Source organism: Periplaneta americana, chromosome 15 (assembly GCF_040183065.1).
Source record: "Periplaneta americana isolate PAMFEO1 chromosome 15, P.americana_PAMFEO1_priV1, whole genome shotgun sequence".
NCBI classification, from domain to species: Eukaryota; Metazoa; Arthropoda; class Insecta; order Blattodea; family Blattidae; genus Periplaneta; species Periplaneta americana.
The window spans coordinates 143052972-143078713 of NC_091131.1; the positions used below are offsets into that span (position 1 = coordinate 143052972).

The following is a 25742-nucleotide window of genomic DNA, read 5'->3' on the forward strand; positions in this document are numbered from 1 at the left end:
TTTATCAACTGCGATGGTTATCTAGGGTCTGAGAGAAATGAAAGTGGTAATGTAGCAGACAGCTTTATGTTTCCATTTTGTCCTGTACATAAGTTTGAGTAGAGATTTACGAATATGATTTTTGGCTTTATGTTTGATGTGTTTCACGAGGTCGGCCGCTACCCCTTGGGATACTCTGCCATCTTCGGTTTCATTTCACACGTACATGTAACCATTCTGATTGTTTAGTGAGTGGATACCGAAATTGTATATGTACATTTTCTATTGTAATACACTAAGGATGTCGTCAATTAGGGTACTGGAGTGCTACTTTTACGTCAAACGTGGGAACATAGCACGTTTCTGAACTGTAGCTTCATCAGTTTTAAGTATATTTATAACTTGATTAGCTTTGAGCAGGTGCAAATTTTTCTAGGCCTGTAACTTTTCACGCACATCAGGATCACTTTCGGCTTGTATGTGAAGTTCCATTTGGTCACGTGGACTACATGTATTCTTAGCAGGAGGTTTAAAATGTAAGTTAAATTTGTATGAAAAGATACCGTATGATAGTAAAACTTCTGCTTCTGAGACTCTTTGTATTCACACTCACAATTTATACAGTACAAATCCCACATTTCTCTCATATTCAAATTTGTTTTGAAATACTTTCTGTCATGATTATTTTTCCTGCGGTAATGGTTCTGAAAGGCCAAACAAGATTTTGTATGTGTCACTATGTCCGAATCATCAATTTTATTGCTGAGGGTCCTTTTCACCTGAAATCTAAAATACCATGGACCTGAGGTTTTGAATGTGTCGGTAAATTCCATCAAGGTTAACTTGAATATCAAGATGATACTAGAATGGCAAAAGCCTCTTCTGAATCAGAATCCATCTTCAAATTAAAAATTTATAAGATAGAAATACGTATGATATTAATTGGCGCAACGCTTTAATGACTTGATTAACTATGGCTCGGAAATTTCTGGACAAATATTCTGAGGCAAAGGTGACTGCTGCCATTTACTGGCGAACTCTTGAAATTAGAACCTGTTTTGTTTGTTTGTTACATTTTAAAATAATTCATGATAAAGTTTGAACAAACATAATTCAGTGGCGGCTCGTGACGTAAAAAGTACGTGAAGCAGTGTTAGGTCGATTTTTAATTTTATAACAACATAAATCATGTACATAAGCCTAAGTATATTAAGTGCCGGTTTATTAAAAATACGTGACATTGATGTGATGTGATGATGATGATGATGATGATGATGATGATGATGATGATGATGATGATAGGCCTAGTAATAATAAAATAATAAAAAATTAACAGTAATACGTAATCATACCTATTTTTTTGAAGACAAGTTGAGTCCTTCTGTTCTTCATGGCAGCGAATTTATCAGTCACATCATCGTGGAAAGGTTGATTCTTCATAATTTTGTTCACAATTTCCTTCTGCATGGAAATATTTGCGAGTGACGAGAGTCTTTGTTGTGACATGGAACTACGCAAATAGTTTTTAATTCGATTCAAGGAAGAAAAACTTCCTTCCGCGGACACACTTGTTGATGGTACTGTCATAATTAGTGAAAGTAGCTTGTACGTTTCACTAAAGACATCTTTGTGAACTTCATTTTCCCGCAATAATTTAACAACATTTTGAATGGGGATATTTTTGTACTGACTGTCAGAGTAAAGCAACTCAAGTTCGGCTTTAAGACGCAACATTCTTGGGAACAATGCTGGATAATGTTCATGTAATGAGTTTAGCTCACTATTCGGAAACTTTTTTGAATACACTTCGAATTTTGAAGTATCAATCAAAGCAACAAATTTGAGTTTGTTTATATCTTGAAACCTGATATTCATCTGCATTAGAATGTTATCAATTATTTCGTAATATAATATCTTATAACTATCATACAATTGCTCATTTGTTAGATTCTTGTACTTTCTTGCAGAGATGTCACCATTTTCATGCGCCATTTCAAATATTTTTGCAAAAGAATCCTCACTTCTTTTGCTGCTGACAACACTGCACGTGTTTTGTATTGCTGCAGTGCAATACGCGATATCTAAGAACTTCTTTTGTAGAATATCAAAAAGGATAGTAGTAAGCTCAAAAAGTTAATGAAACACAAAGCAAAAAAATGCATATTCAAAATCATTCATGTTATTTAAATATCCCTCTGAAAGACGCACTGCAGTCTCATCAGATTCTGGGTCTTCCATTATTCCTTCAAATACAGATTTCATATTATCCCAGTTTTCAACAATTACTCGGAGAAGTCTGGAATTGGAGGACCAACGTGTATCTACCACTATAGGTATACGTCTTCCTACACTTGTATCCAGTAAGTAAGTGGTGGAAGAATGGTGGTATTCCGCTTATGTTAGAAAAAAATATCCGACACTTTTGTATTTGTTTGCAACTCTGTTTCAGAACAAGGTTCAGGCGATGATCTAAGCAGTGTACAAAAATAGCTTGGGGGGGCCACGTCTTTAACTTTCTTCTGCAGGCCATTTAAATGGCCAACCATTACACTAGCTCCATCATAGCACTGGCCAACTGCTCTAAAACTGAGTCAACCCGCTGGAATAATGTTTCTGATGACCAATTTGAACTCACATCGTAAAATCCTAAGAATCGTTCTACTAGTTCAGCATCTGAATTTAGCAATCTTATTATGATGCAGCACTGTGACTTTTGAGCAATATCGGTTGTGTCATCGATTTGTACAGAAAAGAAATCTGATTCCTTTATCTCAGTTCTTACATGTCATCTATCAGTTCAGAAATGCATTCTATAACTTCATTTTGAATTGTTTTAGATTCACTACTAAAAACATGTTTGATTTTTGAATAGTGATCTTGAATTTCCTGGGAACTTCTTGAAATTAATAGATTAAGGAGTTCTTTAAAATTGCTGCGATTCAAAGAAGTAACGCTTTCATCGTGGCCACGAAAGGCCAGCTCTTGTTTACTCAAATACAGAACTGTATTAATAACAATATGCATGATGAGTCTGTTTAATCTGACAGTTCCATTGAACTGTGTGATGTAAAACCTAGAACTTTCATGCAGAACATCGGCAATTGTGTTAAGATTTTTTTCAAGCCGCTAGAGTCCTAGCGCACATTTTAGGTGTTCCGCCGAATCTGCATGCTTGCGAAGCCTACGGGATATATTGAAAAAATCTGAGAATCCTACCTTATTCCAATTGTGTTTATTGACGCCAAGGAGAAGGCACGGCCAGCAGAATAATTTATTTAAACATGCACTCCCACACAGCCATGAATTATCACTATACCAAGCATTGTTGAAGTGTTTAGTGTAACTTTTTCCAGTAGATGGATTTACTTTATTTTTGTTTATATCCAGTACAGGAGTCGGCCTTCCTTTAACCAACACATCCTTCTTATCTTCATCAGTCCAAAGGGAAAACTGAGTTTCTAAAACACTACACACAATATCGTTGTGTGGTTCCATGTCACAAGTATTACACAGTTTCCATTTACTGATAATATAAACAGCACTAAATTCCTAAAGCACACTGATTCTATGAATATTACTCTTAAATTAAAAATAATATCTAATGTAGGCCTAATAAGAACAGTCGAGAAACTAATGACCTAATCACAATGCGATCTTTATGCACACTCGCTCACGTAACCGCGGAAAAATTTAACTTTGTATATAGGCTACAGTAGTACAACGCTAACAACATAACCAAGTTTTTTTTTTCAATTCCTCTTATATTATATTTTCACTCTCCTCAAGACTCGTGCTTGCTGCAAACCAGTTTTAAAAAGTACGAACATATTAACTTATTATATACTTCCTATGGGCGAAATTAATTGTACGCTTTTAAATTTCTGTAATTTTCATTGTTAGAGTTGGGTACTCTGATTTGTCCCCTTGTCGTTGATTGGCAGAACGTTGTGAATTCGTCTCTTTTACTATTTCACGTCTGTACAAAGCCATGATCCTAACTGTTGTTGGGGGGGCGAGGGGTTTAGGCTCGTTTCCATGGTAACCACAGCTGAGTGAAACACTAACAGGATAAGAATGGAGCTCGCTTCACCAGCGCAGAACTTAAACGTATCGGAGTCTTGTTGCTACGAAGCAAGCGAAATAGAAAGTCGCAACGCAAAAAGTGGATTCACCGGCACTACGTTCGTTAATTCTTCAGTGTGGCGCGATTTTTGAATGTATATAAACATAAATATCATATAAAATAAGTCGCATTGTGATGTACAGTGAACCTAAAGTGAACTTTTTAATTTTTTTAAATTTCTATGTGAAGTTGTGCTTCACTTGATTCACCTGATAGCCGCCTCTGACATAATTCAAAAGTAGTGTCTGTACTGTACTTTTATCTATTGAAAATTGAAGTTTATGTAGTCATATCAAGGCAAATTATATTAGGTAAAATGTTAATTGTTATAATAATTTATTCAAACTACAACCAATGTTAAAGAGGAACGAACAAAAATTTCGAATGTTATAAATTTTGATAAACAGTTTGGTTCTTGAAAAGGCCAGTTTCATGGCCTATGTTACCGTAATAAATATATACTTATTTTTTAAGAATAACTGTAAGAATACATTTTTAACGATCTGGCATTTTTTCCGACCCCTTTCAAAGGTTGGGCATAAAACCTTAAAAAAAAAAAAGCATATTTCACCTATTGCAAGAACCTAAAATGGTCTTTTTAAAAACCTAAAAATCCGGGCCCTACACATTAATAAGTTACTTCGTTTTCCTGTAGTAATATTTCTCTTACAATTTTTTATTGAATTTCACTTTTCATTAACAATACTGAATGCTTTATAGCCGTGGGTCGGTAGTAGCCAAAGCTGCGCTTATGTTTAAACCTAAATCCTAAAGCGCAATGAAACGTTAAAGTGGTCGATCAAGTCTTTTTAGTAGTAGTGGTTGATTGATGTTTCGAAAAGTAAAAAGTTAAATTGGTAAATACGTAGTACATCACTTCTATTTTTTAGGAAATCCCTGTTGTATTTTTGGTCTACAGAAAATACTCGTCTTTATGAAAAACACACTCCCGCCACTCCATTACAACAACGCATTATATTTTCCCTGGACCAAAGACACAATGCGGCATTGCTACGAAGTGACGCTGAAATGCTGTACATGTTAAATGAACTTAATGTGCGGTAACAGTAGAGTGTGTAAGTGCGTGTGCAGATGGTACAGTATAGGGCCGCAACAAGCGAGCGGCACTTTGTTCTATTCCTGGCTAGGCAGGCCTGCACCTTCGACAGGTAGGATAATTTATGTGATATATATTTGAAGATGTAGCGAGGCAAATCTCCACTGCTCTGATATCGGCCCAGTGCACAGAAGAAGTGTCACAAGTCTAACTCCCTTCTTCCTGACGTGAGTCAAGGATTTTAAATGATACACATAAGATCATGTTGATTTTATATTTTACTTTATTTGTAGCTGATTATTATTTCATATTTACATTGGGATTATGAAATTTGCGGTTACCTTGGAATAAGTTATATATTATTTGTGTTTTTCCAGCATTTACCACATTGACGTGGATCACTGTCATACCCACAGAAAGCTTGTTTAGCCAGGTGTGATACTAACAGAGAGGCGAAAGACCTAGCACGGTACATGAGAAGTGATGTGAAGGATGAACTAGGGTTTAAAAGGAGTCGAGTTGTGGTCCTTTAAATTGGTACACTGCCTGGAGAAACTTCCCAAACATACACTCATAAGTAAGGCCAGGATTTATACACAAAGTCTCCAAATGTGCATAATAAAACAAGACATTTGCAAAAACAAGCAAAATCCAATTTAACTAGAGTTTACTACTATTGTAAAAAATGAGAACGATATACCAGGCATTTTGCACCAAGATCCAATATGTGCACTTCATTTCTTTGTTTACCTTACTTCATCTGGTTACAAAACACAGCCAACAGCATTTGAAGCTTATCTGTTGTCATAATTTGCTTCTTACAAGGAGATTTTTCAATGCTAAAACTTATCGTTTAACATCACGTGAAGTTACTGACAAAATGTTTGTGTACAAAGTGTGATATTGTAAGATTCAGGTTCACGCACACCACATTTTCTCGTTATTTTCTACGTTGAGCACAGTGCTGTAACCAAGGTATTTCGACAGTACCATGTCCAGTTTTGTCTTCACAGTGGTCCCTTGTGCGTGGGAAAGTTAACGTGTTCTGTTAGGATTCTACTACTTGGAATAATTTTCCAGGAGGCTTACGAACAGATTCACACAATCTGCACACATAATACAATATCACGCACCCGACAATCAGACTGCTGCCGTGCCAACAGAGAAAAGATGGTTATTGGTTTTTAAGTCAGGTACATAGGGGTGTTTGGAAATGCTTCTTGTTGCGCAGTACTGCAGAGGAACAAAGGCAGAGAGTAGTTGTTTGAGCTTCTCCATACCTACCCTTAATATAATATGCAAGGATGTTTTGCCATCGAGTAAAATTAACAAAAAAAATAAACAATCCAAAATATAATACTTTTCCGAAGTATGCTAATTTGGGGCTTTCTGACAGAAAATCCTGAAAATTACTACACTGTATGCTCTACAGTCTTTTACATAGAAGAGCGCTTGAAATGTGCAAACATAGGGTAGAGTAGCATAAATCACATCACTTCCTAAATGGCACCACTACTAGTTTAAAACAAGTTACTGTAGTATTGTAGCATCTAGTGGTATTGTTACAATCTACCATATGAACGTCCACCATGTCACTTGATTTCTGCCACTTCTTTGTGCTAGCAACGTGGTGATAGAGTATTTAATATAATCGCTCAGGTGGATGTATATTTACCTAACATTTTGTAACTAAATAACGGATTTGTTTGCAAAGGAATCCATAATCTTAAGATGTTATTGGTTAAAAGAAATATTAAAGAATATTTAACTTAGTACGATTTTCGAACATGTGGTGATTATAGGCTAGAATGAAGGAAATAATAACTTATGACGTAGTTTCTTAATTCGCACCACTTTGTAGGTGCCTAATTCGCACCTGTACGATATGAGCAACTGTAGCAATTCTAGCTTTACAAAAGAAGGCCAAAAAATTTTAACTGAACGAGGAATGCAACAGGTGGGTGCAATATCAAGTGGTGAAAAGGGCGTTAATACAACAAGTGTATGTTGTACAAGTGCACCAGATATTTTGTGCCACCTATGAAAATTTTTAGACGTCAAACAGTGCATCCTACATTATCAGCTGGTATTCTTCTAGGATCGTTATTTGTTTGCTCTGATTCAGGTTACATCAACAGTGAACTATTTGTCGAAGAGCTCAAACATTTTATTTGCTACTCAAATCTGCCATAGAAAAACCTATACGAACCATTCCAAAAATTTAGAAGCTAGATTATGTCGGGAAAATGATGTGCTCCTATTTCAGCTTCCTCGTCATAATACTCAGAGGCCCAGCCTTTAGATGTTTCTATCTTCAAACCATTTCAGACAGCTAAATCATGAAGCAGTTCTTAGGTGGCTTCGAGATAATCGTGGAGAAAAGGTGACTCAGTTTACAGTTTGAACTACCTGGTGAAGCACATGGAAAAAGTGTAACAATAAAAAACGCATTCAGAAAGTTTAAATGTTAGGTAATTTATGCTCTATTTTTTCAATTTCATTTGAAGGTGCGTTATTCTCTTTCATTAATTTCAATAAACTTGTAATTTGCATTTATCACATTATTCATATTAAATATTGTTCAATATATTCAATATTAAAAGCTTTTCTTCATCCTGTTCCCTGCAGTTAATGAGGTGCGATTTAAGAAACCACAGGTGCTATTTAGGAAACTAGCTGCCTAAATGGCACCATTGACAAGTGTTTCGAAAATGTCATTCTACTTCAGAAATATTAAATCAAATTCAAGGATTCTTTTTTACATGAAAGGTAAATATTCTGGGAATGTATTTCTGTAAAGGAATGCAGAAAATAAAAATTGTATTGTTCAATAAAAATTATAAATGCTAAAGTGGTGCAATATATGCAAACTTACCCTATGTACATGTACAGAATATTTTTGCATGACTAGCCTATGAATCCTCACTCTATTAATATGACATTCAATGAAAGCCAGTGAATGCATGCTTAATGATCAAGTTCATTTTGCTATTTGCAGAAATACAGTTTATGAACTATGAAGCAGAAAAGGAACTCAGAGTTGAGAAGGAGAAGAAGAAGGAGACGAAGGCAGAGGAGAAGAATAGGAAGAAAAAGTATGGTATTTTCCTTAACCTACTTTGTTGTTTGTGTCTGAGGTGTAAACGTAGTGAATTCTAAATGTATGAGGTGTGGCAAGGTGTTGTGCGTGTATCCCACCAATATTCTCGTATTTTCCCTAATCTCCTCACGTTCCCCCTAGTCCTCCCGTAATCCCTTTCTTTGCCTCGTAATCCCTTTGTTCCCTTCGAATTCCTCATTTTCCCCTTACGTTTCCCTTTGTTCCTTATGTCTCCCGTGTTCTACTAGTATCCTCCATATTCCCCTCGTATTTTCCCTATTATCCTTGCATTCCCCCTATTCTTCCCGTAATCACATTCTTCTTCGAATTCGCCATGTTCTTTTGGAATTTCCCATATTCTCCTTGCATTTCCCTTGTTCTCCTTGTATTTCCCATGTTCTCCTTGAATCTCCCGTGTTCTCGTATCTTTCGTATTCTCCTCGTATTTTCCTATTATCCTCGCATTCCACCTCCTCCCCTTGTTCGCCTCATAATCCCCAATTTGTTTTCGAATTTCCCATGTTCTCCTTGTATTTCCCATTTATGTCCTGTGTTCTCCTCGAATTCTACTCGTATCCTCCCAATTCTCCTCGAATTCTACTCGTATCCTCCCTATTCTCCTCTCATTGCCCCTAGTCTTCCCGTAATCCCCTTGTTCGCCTCTTAATAATCCCCTTGTTCTCTTCAAATTCCTCACGTACTCCGAATTTTCCATGTTTTCATTATATTTTCCTTGTTCTCCTGGTCTCTCCCATGTTCTCCTTGTATTTCCCTTGTTCTCCTTGTATCTCCCGTGTTCTCCTCGTATCCCCATATTCTCTTCATATCCCCCGTATTCTCCTCATATCCTCCATATTTTGCTCGCATTCCGCAGTCCCCATGTTCGCCTTGTAATCCCCTTAATCTCTTCGAATTTCGCATGTTCTTCTTGTATTTCCCTTGTTCTCCTTTTCTCTCCCGGTTCTCCTTGTATCTTCCGTTTTCCCCCTATATTTTCTCTCTTCTCCTCGCATTCCCCTATTCTTCCCGTAATAACATTCTTCTCTTCGAATTTCCCATATTATTCTTGTAGTTCCTTTCTTCTCCTTGTATCTCCCGTGTTCTCCTTGTAGTCCCCGTATTCTTCTCATATCTCCGTATTCTCCTCGTATTTTTCCTATTATCTTCGCATTCCCCCTGTTCTTCCAGTAATTCTCTTGTTCGCCTCATAATCACCATGTTCTCTTCGAATTCTCCTTATTCTCTTTGTATTCCTCTTGTTTTCCTTTTATTTAACTTGTTCTCCTTATATTTTACTTGTTCTCCTTTGCTCTCCCAGATTCCTCGTAATCTCCTCGAATTTTCACTATTCTCCTCGCATTCTCCCTATTCTTCCCGTAATCCTCTTGTTCGCCACGTAATCACTATGTTCTCTTCGAATTTCCCTTCTTCTCCTTGTATACTTCGCACGAAAACATGACGACCTTCCCTCATACCCTTCACCAGGTAATTGCAGGCACGCGCAAGGGATAAACCCTTAGCCGAGTTGGCAATTCTTGAAGTCATTGTGATTTGCGAACGTTTTTCAAACTGTGTTCCATGAAATCGCGATTTTCAGCGAGACTATATTATCTTTGTAAATATACCTTAATTTATAATTACTAAAACAAAATTGGTATAAAAATGAACAAACTTATTTTAAAAACACTGTATATTTATATTTTCACTAACATGTTTTGCCTAAATAAACAAAGAAATGCAGAATTATAGCCTGTAATAAGTGTTAAATTCTCATGTTATTGAAGTTCCAGAATTTTATACTTAATTAAGGATGTTTCACTGGTAAAATTTTCGGAAACTGTGATCATTGAATAGCAATTTATATTCGGAATATGTATTATATGACTTCCTTGTGTTAAATTCTATCGTACCTTGTTTACATGTTTCGACCTTTTATGGGTCATCCTCAGAACTGGTCGTTGTTGGTCTTGGCGCCTCTTGTTTTGTTTCCTGTGAGGTTGTGTTCGTGTGGTGTAATGTAGCAATTTATAGTCCAAGAGAGTAAAATTAGATTTTATCCGCTTCGCCTTGGGTGATAATTTCCACGAGTGCATAAAATCTGTTTACTCTAGTGTGCTATACAATATTTTATTCATTACTGGTATGTAAATTTAATTTTAAATTGTAGTCTTTTCTTTGTAATGTATTGTTGGCGAAAAAGTTCATATATATTCATTTTAACTATCCTAATATGTTGTTGTCATGTAGAGAGTGATTTAAAAACATTTAATTCACTGCTGTAAGTTATAAAACTTTTAAGCACTGCTGTGAATAATGTCATTGTCTACGTTCCTAAGGACGGTGAAATAAAGACCAGTTTAGATACCAATCATGGATAAATGTATTCCTTTCACATCATTTTTTCATAACACGAAAATCATATTAAAGCACAAAAGAATATATTTGTTTCTCTGCCAGTTTAGTTGCTGATTCTATGCAAATTTTCTATAGGCCTAAGGATCATTGTAAGATACGAAATAGGACTGAATTAATTAAGGGGGCATGTACACTTCTTATACCTTAAAATTCCGTTATGTAAAATATAGGCCTAATATAAAATTTAAATTTCTACACTAACTATTGAAGTTAATTCAGGTAAAACAACCTATATTAGTTTTTTTAGTTATTTAACGACACTGTATCAATTACTAGGTTATTTAGTGTCGATGCGATTGGTGATAGCAAAATGGTATTTGGCGAGATGAGGCCGAGGATTCGCTATAAATTACCTGACATTCGCCTTACTGTTGAGAAAAACCTCAGAAAAACCCCAATCAGATAAATCAGCCAAAGCGGGAACTGAACCCATACCCGAGTGCAACTTCGGATCGGCAGTCAACTCAGCCAACTGAGCTACGCCAGTGGCTCTGTATTAGTTCTGAAGTTATGATTTTTAATGTAAAGTGCGGCATTGGCTACAATAGCTGTTGCGTGGAAAACGGCATGAGCTTTTTTTTCTTCTTCACACACTATATTCCTTAAAAACCCTTTTCCTGGTAATTCCGAAAGTGCTGGATAGAATTGAATGAAATTTTTTCTGCATTCTTAAAGATAATGTACAAATCAGGCCAGAATATTTCCGCAAGTTTATTTGCTGTTGGTGATATCTCTTTCGCGTACTGTTCACATATTGTTCGACGAAGTACATCACGCATAAATTCGTTTATCTTACCGAATTCTGTTTTAGTTTATTCCCTCTTTAGTTGGTGAAGCGTAATTCTTAATTTCTATGCCCCATATATATATTTTTTTACCAACTCCGCCGGTGCATCCGATGTTAAGTGATTAAGATTTCTACTTATCAATCTGCCTCAATTTTCGATTACTCTATGGATAGAATTTCTAATGTTAGACACAATTTTAACACTTTGTTTTTAATAGCTACGCTCCTCTGCAAATAAGATATTCTGTTTTCTTCGATGGTGTTATTTGTTCTTGTCGTGTTCTTCAGGTGAAACAGGAGGCCTGACTGTGGATCATCTGCTCCAACACTCATTAATCATGGCCGGAATAAATTACACATATTGAAGTGCACAACGGTATAAAACAACACGTCGACAAATGTCTAAAAAGACACTGAGAACGGGTGAAACCCAACAGGTAGAGGCAATGACTGCTAAATTTGGCAATGCTGGGATCTATTGTATTTCTGCCACACGGCTAGGAGTTGAGTAGAGGATGGGGGTTTATGAGAGATTACCAATTCCAAGAAGAGAGGCCGTCATGTTTTTGAGGCAAGTATATTTCTCTTGTTCTCCTTGTATCTCCCGTGCTCTCCTCGTATTCCCTGTATTCTCCTCGTATTTTCCCTATTCTCCTCGCATTCCCCCCATTCTTTCCGTAGTCACCTTGTTCGCCTCATAATCCTCTTGTTCTCTTTTTTTTAGTTGGTTAGTTAACGACGCTGTATCAACTACTACGTCATTTAGCGTCAATGAGATTGGTGATAGCGAGATGAGGCCGAGGATTCGCCATAGATTACCTGGCATTCACCTTACATTTGGGGAAAACCTTGGAAAAAACCCAACCAGGTAATCAGGCCAAGGGGGGATCTAACCCGTGCTCCAGCGCAAGTTCAGACCGGCAGGCAAGCGCCTTAACCGACTGAGCCACGGCGGTGGCTCTCTTGTTCTCTTCGAATTTCCATGTTCTCCTTGTATTTCCCTTGTTCTCTTTGCATCTCCCATGTTCTTCTCGTATCCTCCGTATTCTCCTCGTATTTTCCTATTCTCCTCGCATTCTCCATATTCTTCCCATAATTCCCTTGTTCGCTTTGAATTCCCCATGTTCTCCTTGTATTTTTATTGTTCTCCTTGTCTTTTCCTTGTTCTTCTTCTATTCCCCTGGTTCTACTTGCATTCCCTATGTTCTTCTTCTATTTCCCTTGTTCTCCTTGTATTCCCCTTGTTGTTCTAGGATTCCCTTTGTTTTCCTTGCATTTCTCAGGTTGTTCTTGTATCCCGGTTGCTTTCCTTTTACTCCATTTGTTCTCCCTATATTCTCTTCTTATACTTCTTGTATTTACATCGTCCTTCTGCTTGTATTCTCCTTTTTCTTCACTTATTTTCCTTTTGCTTCTGTATTCGCCTTGTTCTCTTTATATTCTCCTTGTTCGTTTCTCATTTTTCTTCTATACGTAAATATAAGCAGCTCAGTAAAACTATGCATCTGTTGATAGGTGTTCGCACCTAAACCTTATTTTACATCAAGAGATATATATATATATATATATATATATATATATGCACCTGTCGATCTTTTGTGAACTACATAGGCTATTTACCAAGAAAATAATAATACGAGTATGTACTTAATGTAGGCCTTCTCGCTTTTATATCCTGAAAGAATTTAACCCCACAATTATTTTCATAACGAGAGTTTTTTTTCTGTGGTGATAATTTTCGTACAATCTCGCATGCCACTTTCAAAATTACGTTTATTTGTATTGAATAAGGTATCAGATTTTCAAATAATGTCATATGCTTATCTATCATAGCGTAACAGCAGAACACAATATTTCTTTTACCAAATTTTCTTGGGCGCGAAAATCAATTTAAGGTCATTGCAACAACAAGATAAAATAAAACTCTTTAATTATAACATATATTTATATAGATAATAATAATAATATTAATAATAATAATACTATTATTATTATTATTATTATTATTATTATTATTATTATTATTATTTTGCAGTATTGATGTAAGATTATTATAATATTTGTTATATTATTTAGTTGTAGGACATTGTGGACGGCAATATAATACAGTGAAGTAAATAATATAATTATTACTTTAACTTTCTCTTAATGTGAATCAATGAAATAGGCAAACTGCAACACACACGGTGTTGCAATAATTTCCGATTTCACTGAAGACTTCTTCTAAGACTTAAAAATATAATAATTATTTAAATAAAACTCACAGCTACGTATTTCACGATACGAGGAAATGTTATTTCGGTTTTCGCCCCATCTTCATACCATCACTTCACTTCGCGAACTATCTCCTCCTACGAGGTGGAATGAAAATGGTGGTTTGCAAAGATTTAGTGCCTGCAGTACGATATCGTTAAATTCATTCTTTCTTCCTGAAATATCAGAATGGTGTGACAAAAACTCAAAGTATGAAGTACAGCTAAAATTATTCCCTTATTCACACAGGCCGAAAGCAACGTTTCTAAGTTGTGGCCTAGATCATATATACTAACAGATAGCTCTTTTATATAGGCTTTAGGGTTTGCAGTCGAGGCCGGCTTGATGTAGTTCAATAATCGTCAACAGATGGCACAATGACCAACACCATCACGAGACACGAACTCTGAACCGGTCTGGTCGGTCTAAATCGATTATTTCTTGCTTACGAGATATTCTCGTAAGCAACGGTATGTACTGTCGACAATTGATGACCATGGATAAATATTATTGGCCTATATGACCTAGGCAAGTTCGGAATGAGGGAGTTCTAATTATAGTTGTCACGTGGGCGAAGCGGAGAGATAAGATAAAGTACGCCTTTGTATTGAATAGAATACAATGCAGAGTCTCGCGCAAAGCCAATCTACCTAGAATTTTTAGACCATGTTATAAAGTTATCGGTGGGCTAAATTATGATTCGTTATCTCTTCTGTTTTTATATATTTGTCGTGAATATTATTTATATTATCAACTGAGTGTATAACATAATTTATCCGTTAATTGATATTTCACTAATGATAAATCCAAAGAACAATGGGAAATAAGGGACTAAACACTGAAAAATAAATAAAAAAAGAGAATTTGACGTTCATAATTATAATGTTGTCGGAGTTAAGTTATACTTTACTTTGAATTATTTTAATTTGCACCACAAAAACTTATGAAAATTAATGTTAACATTACCTATTTAGTTACGATAGTAGTATATTGGAAAATTTGTGCATATAGCCTGATTACAATATATAAGTAATCCTATCCTAACCTAACCAATGTAGTCTTGTTTATTTCAGACTTGTTCGTATAATTATACAAAAACAAGAATAATCTAGTTTGCAGCCTGTGATATTGTCTCGTTTACAGTATTATATAATATACATATTACGATATTTACTAGGTACTTTAACAATATATAGTTAATAATATTATAAAATATACAGGCCTAATCCATTACCAAGAAATAGCCCTTCCCTCACATGTTCAATACTGTTTACCTCAAAAGGCCTTCAAACCTTAAAAACTATTAGAAACTGGATTAAAATAGTCATGTTGATGTAGGCCTACAACATTACATTTTTTGTCACTACTCCTGATCCCATTCTAACAGTTTCAGGTTTTGTAATTTGTAACAATACTAACAATACTGATGGGTCATTCCATAGCCACACACGTAACATTTTCGAACTATGATCTTCACAGGATACTTAATCAAATACTTGGAGTTCATGAAAGACACATCACTGTTTTTTAACGTAAGCATTCCAAAATATAAACAGAAAATCATAATGAAAAGGAATAATTAATAATGTAAAAAATATTAAATATTATATGGTGTGACACATGAACATTTTCTTGCCACTTAATTTATTACCAAAATGGAAAATGTTCATATTATTGTGCCAAATGTCATAAATGCATTTAATTGTTTTTTAAACAATTGAGACATTTGTGAAGTACATGTAACTGCTAAATCGCATACTTTAATAAAAATAACAGTGCCATTAACAAATAAAATATTACAAATTATATTGTGACACACGAACATTTCTGTCAAGTTGATTACTAATCTTTTCAAATGCATATAGAGATTTACCGTATACACTGTGTCTACAGTTCTTATTATACAAAGCAACACTTGATTACACACCTGTGGAGTAACGGTCAGCGCGTCTGACTGCGAAACCAGGTGGCCCGGGTTCGAATCCCGGTCGGGGCAAGTTACCTGGTTGAGGTTTTTTCCGGGGTTTTCCCTCAACCCAATACGAGCAAATGCTGGATAACTTTCGGTGCTGGACCCCGGACTCATTTCACCTTCATATCATTCAGATGCTAAATAATTTAGATGTTGATACAGCGTCTTAAAATAACCCAATAAAAAAAAAATTACACTAAAGTACACTTTCAGATTTAAAATATCCACGGTTGTTTACAACTATATGTGGTGCTATCTCCTGTGTAATGTCACGTAACAAATACATCAATATAAGCTATCCACTTTTTCTGCCATTTGTAGTACTTCCCTTTTTTTTTAACAACACAGACGCTTTAAATTCTTCGCCACTACAAGCTTTTGTAACTTCCTCTGCTTATCTGACGTCTTTTTTTAAATTGTTTATTTAACGATGTTGTATCAACTACTAGGTTATTTAGCCTCGATGGAATTGATGATAGTGAAATGATATTTGGCGAGATGAGGTTGAGGATTCGCCATAGATTACATGACATTCGCCTTACAATTGGGGAAAACCTCGGAAAAACCTCAACCAGGTAACTTGCCCCAATCAGGATTTGAACCCGGGCCCACTCATTTCACGGTCAGCAGTGGACCGAACATGGGTTATGTACATTAATTCTTTTGACTTTCGGTTAGCTTTCTTAAGAATACGCATAAAGAAATGTAGTGTTTTCCAGGCTATCCTTATAATATTAGTGACTTATTTCAACCAGTTTGTTACTAAAATATATACAGTACCTAAGTGTTTACTTGTGACACTGGTGATCCATTTAATTGGTATATGAGACGAATTTAATTTTGTGTTTTACAGAAGGATACATATTGATTTACTTTTGCTCACATTGATTTTAATTTTATTTGTTGTAGTCCAGTTTTCAATAACGTCAAGCTAGTTTTGCAAGGCGGTGATATAAGATTTATCACTAATTTTTTCTGTATATTATACAGTCATCCACGAATAACCTTGCCTGAGAAGTGACATTTCTAGTCAAATCCTACAATAATTTTCAGTAAATATTTTGCACCAAGAAGCTATTATACATTTAATTTTACTTCTGAGACCAGTGAAATATATGCCAATTTTATTAGAAAGGTGCATGTATAATTATCCAATAGCATGATATTATCTGCAACAAAAACTAAAGGGCATGAAAGAAAAGAAGAAAACATTAATGCTGTGGTTCTTAGAGTTCCATTAGAGTTACACGTTCATTGTCCACTGAAAGTTGTATTTCTCTATTGAAGTGTAAAAGAGAAACTCTCATAAATTATGTCAGAAACAAAGAAAGGCACCACCCAAATATGTGGGATAATTAATTTAATAATGTTATTACTGGGACTTGAAAAAAGCAATCATATGTAATGGGTGGGGAAAAAAATACTTTTTAATCGTGCTTCTATAGTTCGACAATGCTGACTATTCAGAGTTTTGCCTGACAGGTGAGCTACCATAAATTCCTTGAAGTCCTAGTTATTACTGAAGCCAAATGTGTGTCTCTTGTCAAGAGTCCATTTTATTTATACTTGTTAAGACATCATTCATAGACTAGTTACCGCTTTTAGTTTTGATACTACATACACTGAAATTAATCTATTATTATTCGTCCTATTTATACATTTATATTGAATGATTCGGTCTACCTTCATAACACATCTCATCAACAATACTCGATAAGAGTTGAATTAGCTTCCATGCTGCGTTGTATTTATTTTGTCATGTTCCTATAGCAGGAATATTAAATAGGAATTCCTTAAAACAGATTTATATTCACTCCTATGCCTTTATATAGAATACCAGTACATATACTGTATTTCTTAAGATTTGGTTACTTTATAAACAGTATGTTAGTGCAAGAATTCTTTTTTTCATATTTAATAATTCTGGCATGTGTCAATAAATATGCTTGAGACCTCTGTCTCTCTGAATTACTCTTTACTAACTGGAAACATATTCCAAATTTATATTTTAAAAAAGTATTAAAATATCCTCACAATTTAGAGCATAACAATTCCCGAAATAATCATCCTACATTAAATTATTAAGATAAAAATGATTCAATCTATCGCTTGTAACAATACCTTTATGGTCCTAATAAATTAAGAAATAATTTACATCCAACAGATTTATTCTAAAATGGCCTGCAGTTATTATTTTGAATTTTATTGTACCTTAATAAATTGAGTTAAGGTACAATAAAATTTCATCAAGTTTCAAACAAAGTAATTCCATCTTTCCAACAGGGGGACAATAAATACTTAAAGTAATGCTAAACTCGAAAAACTTATTGATGCAACTTAATTTCATATTCTATACCACTAACACAAAAAAAAAGTGTCCTATTGTTCATACTGATCCAAGATGAATAGTTTCTTAGTGTTTGTCCATTCCACTTTTTTTATTGTCCTTCCCATTTCTATTTCTCTCATTTTTAGTAGGTACTTCACATGTAGTATATGTTTTATTGTAATACATATAATGACCATGAAGATAGTTGGATATGTCTTACAAAATTCTTGCTGAAGACCATTGTGGTAATATTCTGCCGCATCTGTAGTTTGTACATTTCGAAATATTCGTGCTTCAGCCCAGAATTCAGGCGGGGGGAGGGGAGGTTGATGTGTCAATGTAGTTTTCCAGAATATAATAATATTCAAAACATTCTCTAATAGGAGGGGCCTCTGATATTAGCTCTGCAAAAAATCTGATATCGGTACTTCTGTTGCTGGTAAATAAGAAAGAACGAAATATAAAAATTTTTAACCACTTTCGAATTTCAGGTGCTTTGTGTCTCAGCTGCTGGTTTGATATACTGTTTGTTTCCTTTAATTTTCCAGAGCAAAAACTGTCCTAAGCGAAATTTACACTCTGTAATTTTAACACTGGGAACATTTATTTTGGCAGCATTGTGTGATACTATTTCATAATATAACAAGAGCTTTGAAATGATTAACTGCTAACTACTTACCTGGGTGAAGCGGTTCCTGTGATTTCTGAAGTGAAAACTGTTCAATTTATAAGGAATTTTTTTGTGGAGATGCATTTGATTGTACATGCAAGGTGTACATGCCTAAACTAACTGACCCCAGTGCTGTCATGGAGGCCACACGAGGCTATATATCGTATGGAACCTACAATTTTTTTTAATTAATCGTATGGGGAAATGAAAATTTTGTCTGTAAGGAGTCATACGGCATATGGGTGCCTAAGTTTTGTACGCGGAGATCTATACAGATCTTAGATCATCTCTTCCTGTTCCTACTGTACCTACCGCCTATTTTGTTTGATGTTCATAAACAAAAATTATCCACCTCTTCAGCACTGGAATCCAGAATTATATAAAATAATGGTTGAAAAACAAGAAGTGCTGCAAATATACACTCCAAGATTCATCGAGACAAGTGTGCATCTATGGTGGTGCTACATGGTGTATTCTTTAAATCAAACTTGTACAATTAAATTGTAAAGCAAAACAATTTCTTTACTTCTTCTTTAGTATTAAAAAAAATAATTAAATGACAATTGGAGAAATAGAGAGAGGAGAGTAAAATATATTTCAAGGGAGAAAACAAGGGGTGGGGGTGTATGGCCAAGAAAAAAATTACCATGACAGCACTGACCAAACCTAACCTGTTACAGACTCATGTATGTAAGGTGAATAAGCTGAGTATGAAGGAAACTATCTCAGCGCTAATTTAACTCTTATAGATGAACTACATAAAGAACTTCAAGTGTCAATATTGTCTCAAAGGTTTCTGTGTAACAAACTTCATTTAGAAATGCCCATCTGCGATTATGTTAACTGTAGAAGAAGGAAGAAATATTGTCGTCATATGAAGTTACTCAAATTTCCAATTAAGGACAAGGAAAGGCTACAAAAGTTATTTTTGATTTCACCCTTATAAATTGAACGATTTTCACTTCAGAAATCACCGTAACTACCTCGGCACTAGTTTCAGTAATTTAAGGACCAGTATAAAGTAAATTTAATTAAAGTGAGAAAGAAATTCGTAAGGGAGGCGGTCAGGAGGGATTGAGGTTGTCTACTAATTCGTTGCAAACAACTATTATAGGCTATTTCATTTGACTAACGATGATTTGTAGAGAGCAAAATACCTACAGTAGGGTAAAGAATCTAAATCAGTACGTTTGAGAACGGATATAAAAGTGTCAGGAAAATAACAGAATTACCGTATATTGCAATTAACTCTGCATTGGCAGAGAAACCGCACAGGGTATCGTAAATCTGCTGAAAATTAGAAAATTGTGTAAAAAAATGCATTCAGAGCGAATTTTCCAGCCTGATAATATCTCGCCCACGTTATGGACATAATTCAGTACCGTAAGACTGATATAAAACGAATACTAGAACAATTTGTTAACCAAAGACGATGTTCAGTAGTTATTTAACAACATACAGAGCAAATAAAAACACAAACGCATATTCTAGCAATAGTTCAGATGAAAAGAAAATGATTAGTACGACCGCTTATTCGTAAAAAGAACACTGCCAGCTGTGTAGCCTACATGAAGCAATATATCAGGTCTACGTTATGAACACGTTGAATTTAATGTGGACGAGAAACGTACAGTTCTTATTTATCTGCTTCCATATCGCATCATATAATACACCTGTAAAATGAAAACATATAGGCCTAGAAAAAGAGGAAACAATTTTGGGGGGAGGGAGTTGTAATTCTTCCCCTTTCGGATAAATTTCAGAAGAGGGATACCTGCTTTTCCTTCATATTCAAAAATTGTAATCTTGTTCACACAAAATAAATTAGTGCCTTTTCGTGAGCATCATGATGTGCATTCAACAAACGCAGACAAATCTGATCTTTTTAGTATTTTGTGATAATTGTTGCTAGGGAGGTATTGTATACTGAAAATTAAAAACAATTAGATTTCGTACATCAAATGATGACAGATTATATATTGAACGCAAACAACATTATATCAGCCATGTACCAAAATGTCATCTATGTGTGTTGATGAATTTGGATAAAACAAGCTTCTGTATACTACAATTTAGCGACACATCAAAGTCTTATTGTAACATAACCTCACATTACAATGAGAAAGAAATTTGGAGGTGGCATGACGTAAAAAAAGTCATCCCACAGTCGTATTACTCTATGTACTGTTCAGGTACTCTGCCATCTAGTGTTTGTTATTGCAAGCTCATTTCTCGACACTAGCGACGCATAGCGTCCGTTATTTTCCAGTTGCGTCTAAATTTAATATAAGCTTGATCAATCTGTTTTATATATGATCTAGGGTTGTGGTCAAGCTATGTATTAACTGGCGGTCAAAAATATTTTTAGTCAGTCTCAACGTATATAAATAACGTCAAAATGTTTAAATATGTACCGAGTATTTCTAAGAAAAGCTGGACATCATTTTCTGTTAAAACGAGTTAAATTAAGAAATGCATTATTTTTCATACTTGTCGAAAAAAATTCGCCTGTAAAGTATTGTCACAGATGAACTAGACTTAACACTAAACATGCACATGACATTCACTTTAATTACCATCGGAGAGTAGTACCAAAATTGCAGTCGCTGCACTAAATTCATTGAGCGTCGATAAGAGAAATGAATTTGTGAAATAAGGATAACTGATATAACTAAGAACTATGTAAACTCGAGGAAAGAAAAATGATCGGCTTAAGGAAATCTTCATGGTGGTCATGCACTAAGTTTTCCATCATACTGTCTTCACGATCCTGTTGACTATTTCCACCCACGCCTTTACAAACAATCTAACTCCATCCTGTCATGTCTTTCTACTTTAGACAGTGATGTAGGATAACTCACTAAACTTCTTAATACAGGAATTCAGTGGCGGTTCGTGCCTAAAATAATAAGGGTTCACTATTTTTATGATATTACATGATTTTCCAACAATTTAAACGATATCCCATTTCTGAAAAATTTAAAAAAATACTACAGTACTTTAAAGTAGATAATTCCCTTAAAATGAGCTTAACGGGAATAATTGTGAGCAATTATCTTAGAAGGAACATAGCGATTTTTCCTTACTTGATCATTCTGTCTTTCAATATTCTGCCTGAAAGCTGAGGTAAGCTGTCGCCTAATTTCTGTTCTTCCAAGGACTGATAAATCTAGGTAAGCAACTAAATAATAGGAAGAGAAACCGAAGAAAATGAATGAAGGAAATGAAGAGAGAAAGAATAAACACGCAAAGAGATATTGCAAAAAAATATAAGAATAGTCACAGAATTACTGAACGACAGAAATACAATACCCTACGATACAAAAGAAATGTACAAAGAAGAGAAGATTATTTTATATCCATTGCTAAGAGATGATACATCGTATCTACAAAAATGGTTATTTAGTTGAATTGCATTATATTATTTACAATAATTACTTTATTATTATGTTTACAAAACTCGACAGTTAACTAATATTTTGTCCTCGAGTATAAGATCTTGCGAAGGAGAAGCATATATAAAAAGTTTTTCTATTTTGAGAGAAACTAATTGGAAACCTTAATAATAATAACCCTCAAAATTGTGATCGACAGTTTTTTGGTTGTTAAAACGCTACAAGTCACATTATATTTGATTTGGTTAAATAATTATGTAAATATGTTAACAAATTATTGGAATATGCTGCTTGAAAAGTATGAAAATCCTCTTCTGTTTACAGTAAAAATTAAAATGTATACAATTTGTATATGTGGGTTATCATTATTTATCCCCGAATTCTTCAAGCAATTTTTTTATTCACCTGCAAATTCACAGATACGAGGTATTACTTCTTAGCCATCGATGTTATGTCAACTAAATGTTAAGATACTACCTAATTCTTACTAGTGACAAATGGAAGTAAAGAACAACTTATATAGAAACAAAGAAATGTAACTAAGAATGTGATATATGTGATTAGTATAATATTATTAATTATTATGTATTGGACTACAAGAACATCTTCATGGAGCTTTTCAAAGCCTCAGATAAAGAGTTCTGAAATGGAACGTTTATATAAATACAAGACTGACATTGTTTCACTCGAAACATTCTGAAGACATTAACAGAAAATTATACATGGGTAAATAACAATGAAGAGTCCTTGTCCACAAGGTAGGCAGGTTGGGATGCGCAGGGCGGAACTCGACATGCAGCTACCTCCTCGTGGTGAGTATGGCGGTATGGAAGCATGTTTCCACGTGGATGTGCAGTATGTGTTTCATGGTACCAAGTCATTATTTTTTGTTCAGTGATATTGTTGAATTGAATTTTAAGTAATATTATTTCATTGTGTTGGTGAAAGTAATGTTACGTGAGTATTTTTAAATGTGTTAGCGAATTTAATCTTCCACAAGGTAACCAACGATACTGGCAGACAGCATGATCTCTGTTTTATATAGGCTTAAATATTGTAGCTTTTATTAATCATCATGCAATGACGTTTAGTTATTTTTTATATTCTTATAGTAGAAGACCTCAATTAAATAACTGGTTAGAAACTAATGCCAGTCAGTGTCTTGTAATAATAATTTACGACATGGGTTTTAGGACGATAAAAATATTACATTATTAACGAAGTCTTATTTATGTTATTTTATTGCAGAAGCTTAATTGATACGTACCGTTCTGTACAAATGAAAGGAGAAAAACGACAGGGATAAGCTTTCATGAATTCCCTGTAGATGAAGATATGAGAACCAAATGGTTAAACACAATTTCCAGAGACAAGTTTGTACCTAATTCATATTCAAGTTCGTCCTAAGTCTGTAGCTAACATTTCACTATAAATGATTATACACCGGAATTTGAAAAGGAAAGTCCTAAAACGAGGTAGTGTTCCAAGTAAATTCCCTAATTATCCTGCACATGAAGTACCACAAGTTTTAAAAAACCAAGGCAGCATAATTTGTAAAGAAAATACTAAGAAACGTAAAAGGAGCAATAGTCCGCAAGAGGAAGAAGGTTTTATAATGTATATGACGGTATATAAATCTAGTGATGTTCATATAGATGAGGATTTTGATTCTAAATTAAAAAGTGTAGGAAAGGAAAACAGAGCTTTGAAAACTAAGATTTGGCATCTGAATTACAAACTTGATCGCGTCGACCAAAATTTAAGAAAATTATCAGACTGGGAAGAGTATTTAGAAAATAACGAATACCATAGGAATCTAGAGAGTATTCTGTCAGAAGAAAACCACTCTAAAAAAAAGATTTTGCTACTTGATATAATTGTAAATTATAACAAAAAGACACCAGAGTTCCCTCTGTATTTGGAAAGCATAAAAAGGGAGAGTCAGAAATCTGAAGAAAAAAAAAAAAAAAAAAAAATTCTAACAAATGAAACTTTCGAAGAACTGACCCATACAACAGCTTCCACCGTAAAGTGTGTACGCTATTTGTTAAATGGTGGGTTTCATTTTGTCCTGACAAGATCTTTTAATCCATATCCCATAGAATTATTTTTCAGTGGCTTACGTCAGACATAGGTGGCAACGATCTGCTAGATTGCAGAGCAGTGACTTTTAGTATGAACAAGATTTTGAAAACTGGCTTAATTTCTACAGTAAACCCAGTGGCGGCTCGTGAACTTAGTAAACTAGCATGCTACAAAAATAATTATTATTGACTTACTCATCAAAGGCGAAAGTTAAAATCCATTCTCCGCCTTTCTTTGCTGGCAAACTTCTCTATCACTTTGGTATTGAAATCTCCCATATTATTAATAAGTTTTTTCTCTATTGAAAGCATAGCAAGAGCTTTTAACCGTTCTTGGTGCATAGAATTTCTGACAAAATTCTTAATCCTGTTTAAAGTTGAAAAACATCTTTCGGGTTCGGCTGTTGTCATGGGTATTGTCACTATTATTTTAAGGAGGGTTGTAATTTCACTAAATGTATTCTGAAGATTGCTATTATAAATAAGCTGAAGAAGAGGGACGGCACCATCAATATTCTTAAAGTCTGGGCTTTCATATAGCACAGAGAGTTAAGTGTGTAGTATTTCCTTGTTTAACATAGGGTAGTTCTCTACTGTCAGATTAAGGATATTTTGAGGAAATTTCTTAGAAAATTCTTCGAAGTTCGCAGAATCCAGAAGTTTTGCTGCATCAAGATGACTTGTTTTCTCAAAACGATTGCGTGTTTCTGTAGTAATGCGATCACAGACTTCCTTTGCATCCAGTACATGGCATGATTCAATTCATCGACGCTTGCTTTCACTATCTGTTCTCCCCGTCATGATGTCATTCACTTCATTTTGAACACGTTCAACTGTAGTGATAAAATTTTTTACATTATGTTTTACTTTTATGGTGTCGATTTGCCTAGACTGAATTTGGCTGTAGAGAATATCGACATGGGACATAACTTTATGGAAGAACTGCAACTAGAACAGAAATTCGCTATCTTCTAAATTACGACAAAGAGCTTGAGCTTCATGAGCTGTGTTCTTGGAATAGGATTTTTCTAGCTCAGAAAAACACTCTTTCAGTGGTTCCAAATTCTCATACACAGAATTGACGGTTCTCGACTTGAAATTCCATCTAGTAGCCGAACTACCTCATATGCATCGCGATGTCACATTTTCTAATGCATCTACATCTTGTGGCGACCGTGAGAAAAAAGCTGGGAATGCAGAGAGATTGCAAAAAAATATTCTTGCCGACTGGTTTTGTGACGCAGCTCTTTCCATTATCAAGTTGAATTGGTGAGCGTAACAGTGGACATAATGTGCCAAAGGAAAATGTTCTTTTATTTTGGACTGCACCTCATTAACTAAACCCCGCATAACTGATGCTCCATCATATGTCTGAGCAATTATTTTATTACAGGTGGCATCAGTGTCAAAAACTTGTAATTCCTTAAGGATGCATTCAGAAATTTCTGTGGCTCCTTGACCTTCAGGATTGAAAAAAACCCCAAAATCACTCGTATACTTTTCCTTCGAGTTCGTATCTGAACATTAAAACTGTTTGTAAATGCTCAGAAACGTCTGTAGTGTCATCTGCCATGAGAG

The 25742-nt window shown here is 34.8% G+C and overlaps 1 protein-coding gene across 8 annotated transcripts in view; it reads left to right on the forward strand.

Moving 5' to 3' along the window:
* LOC138715424 (uncharacterized) overlaps positions 1-25742 on the forward strand; it is a 131677-nt gene that overhangs the window by 14500 nt on the left and 91435 nt on the right. For 4 of the 8 annotated variants that reach the window (XR_011336313.1, XR_011336311.1, XM_069848317.1 and 1 more), the window contains one exon: positions 8158-8254. Coding sequence is in view for 2 of the 8 variants with exons in the window: in XM_069848317.1 (XP_069704418.1) it covers positions 8158-8254 (97 nt within the window). In the remaining 6 variants the exon portion in view is untranslated. The other 4 variants (XR_011336316.1, XR_011336314.1, XR_011336315.1 and 1 more) reach the window with 2 other exon arrangements.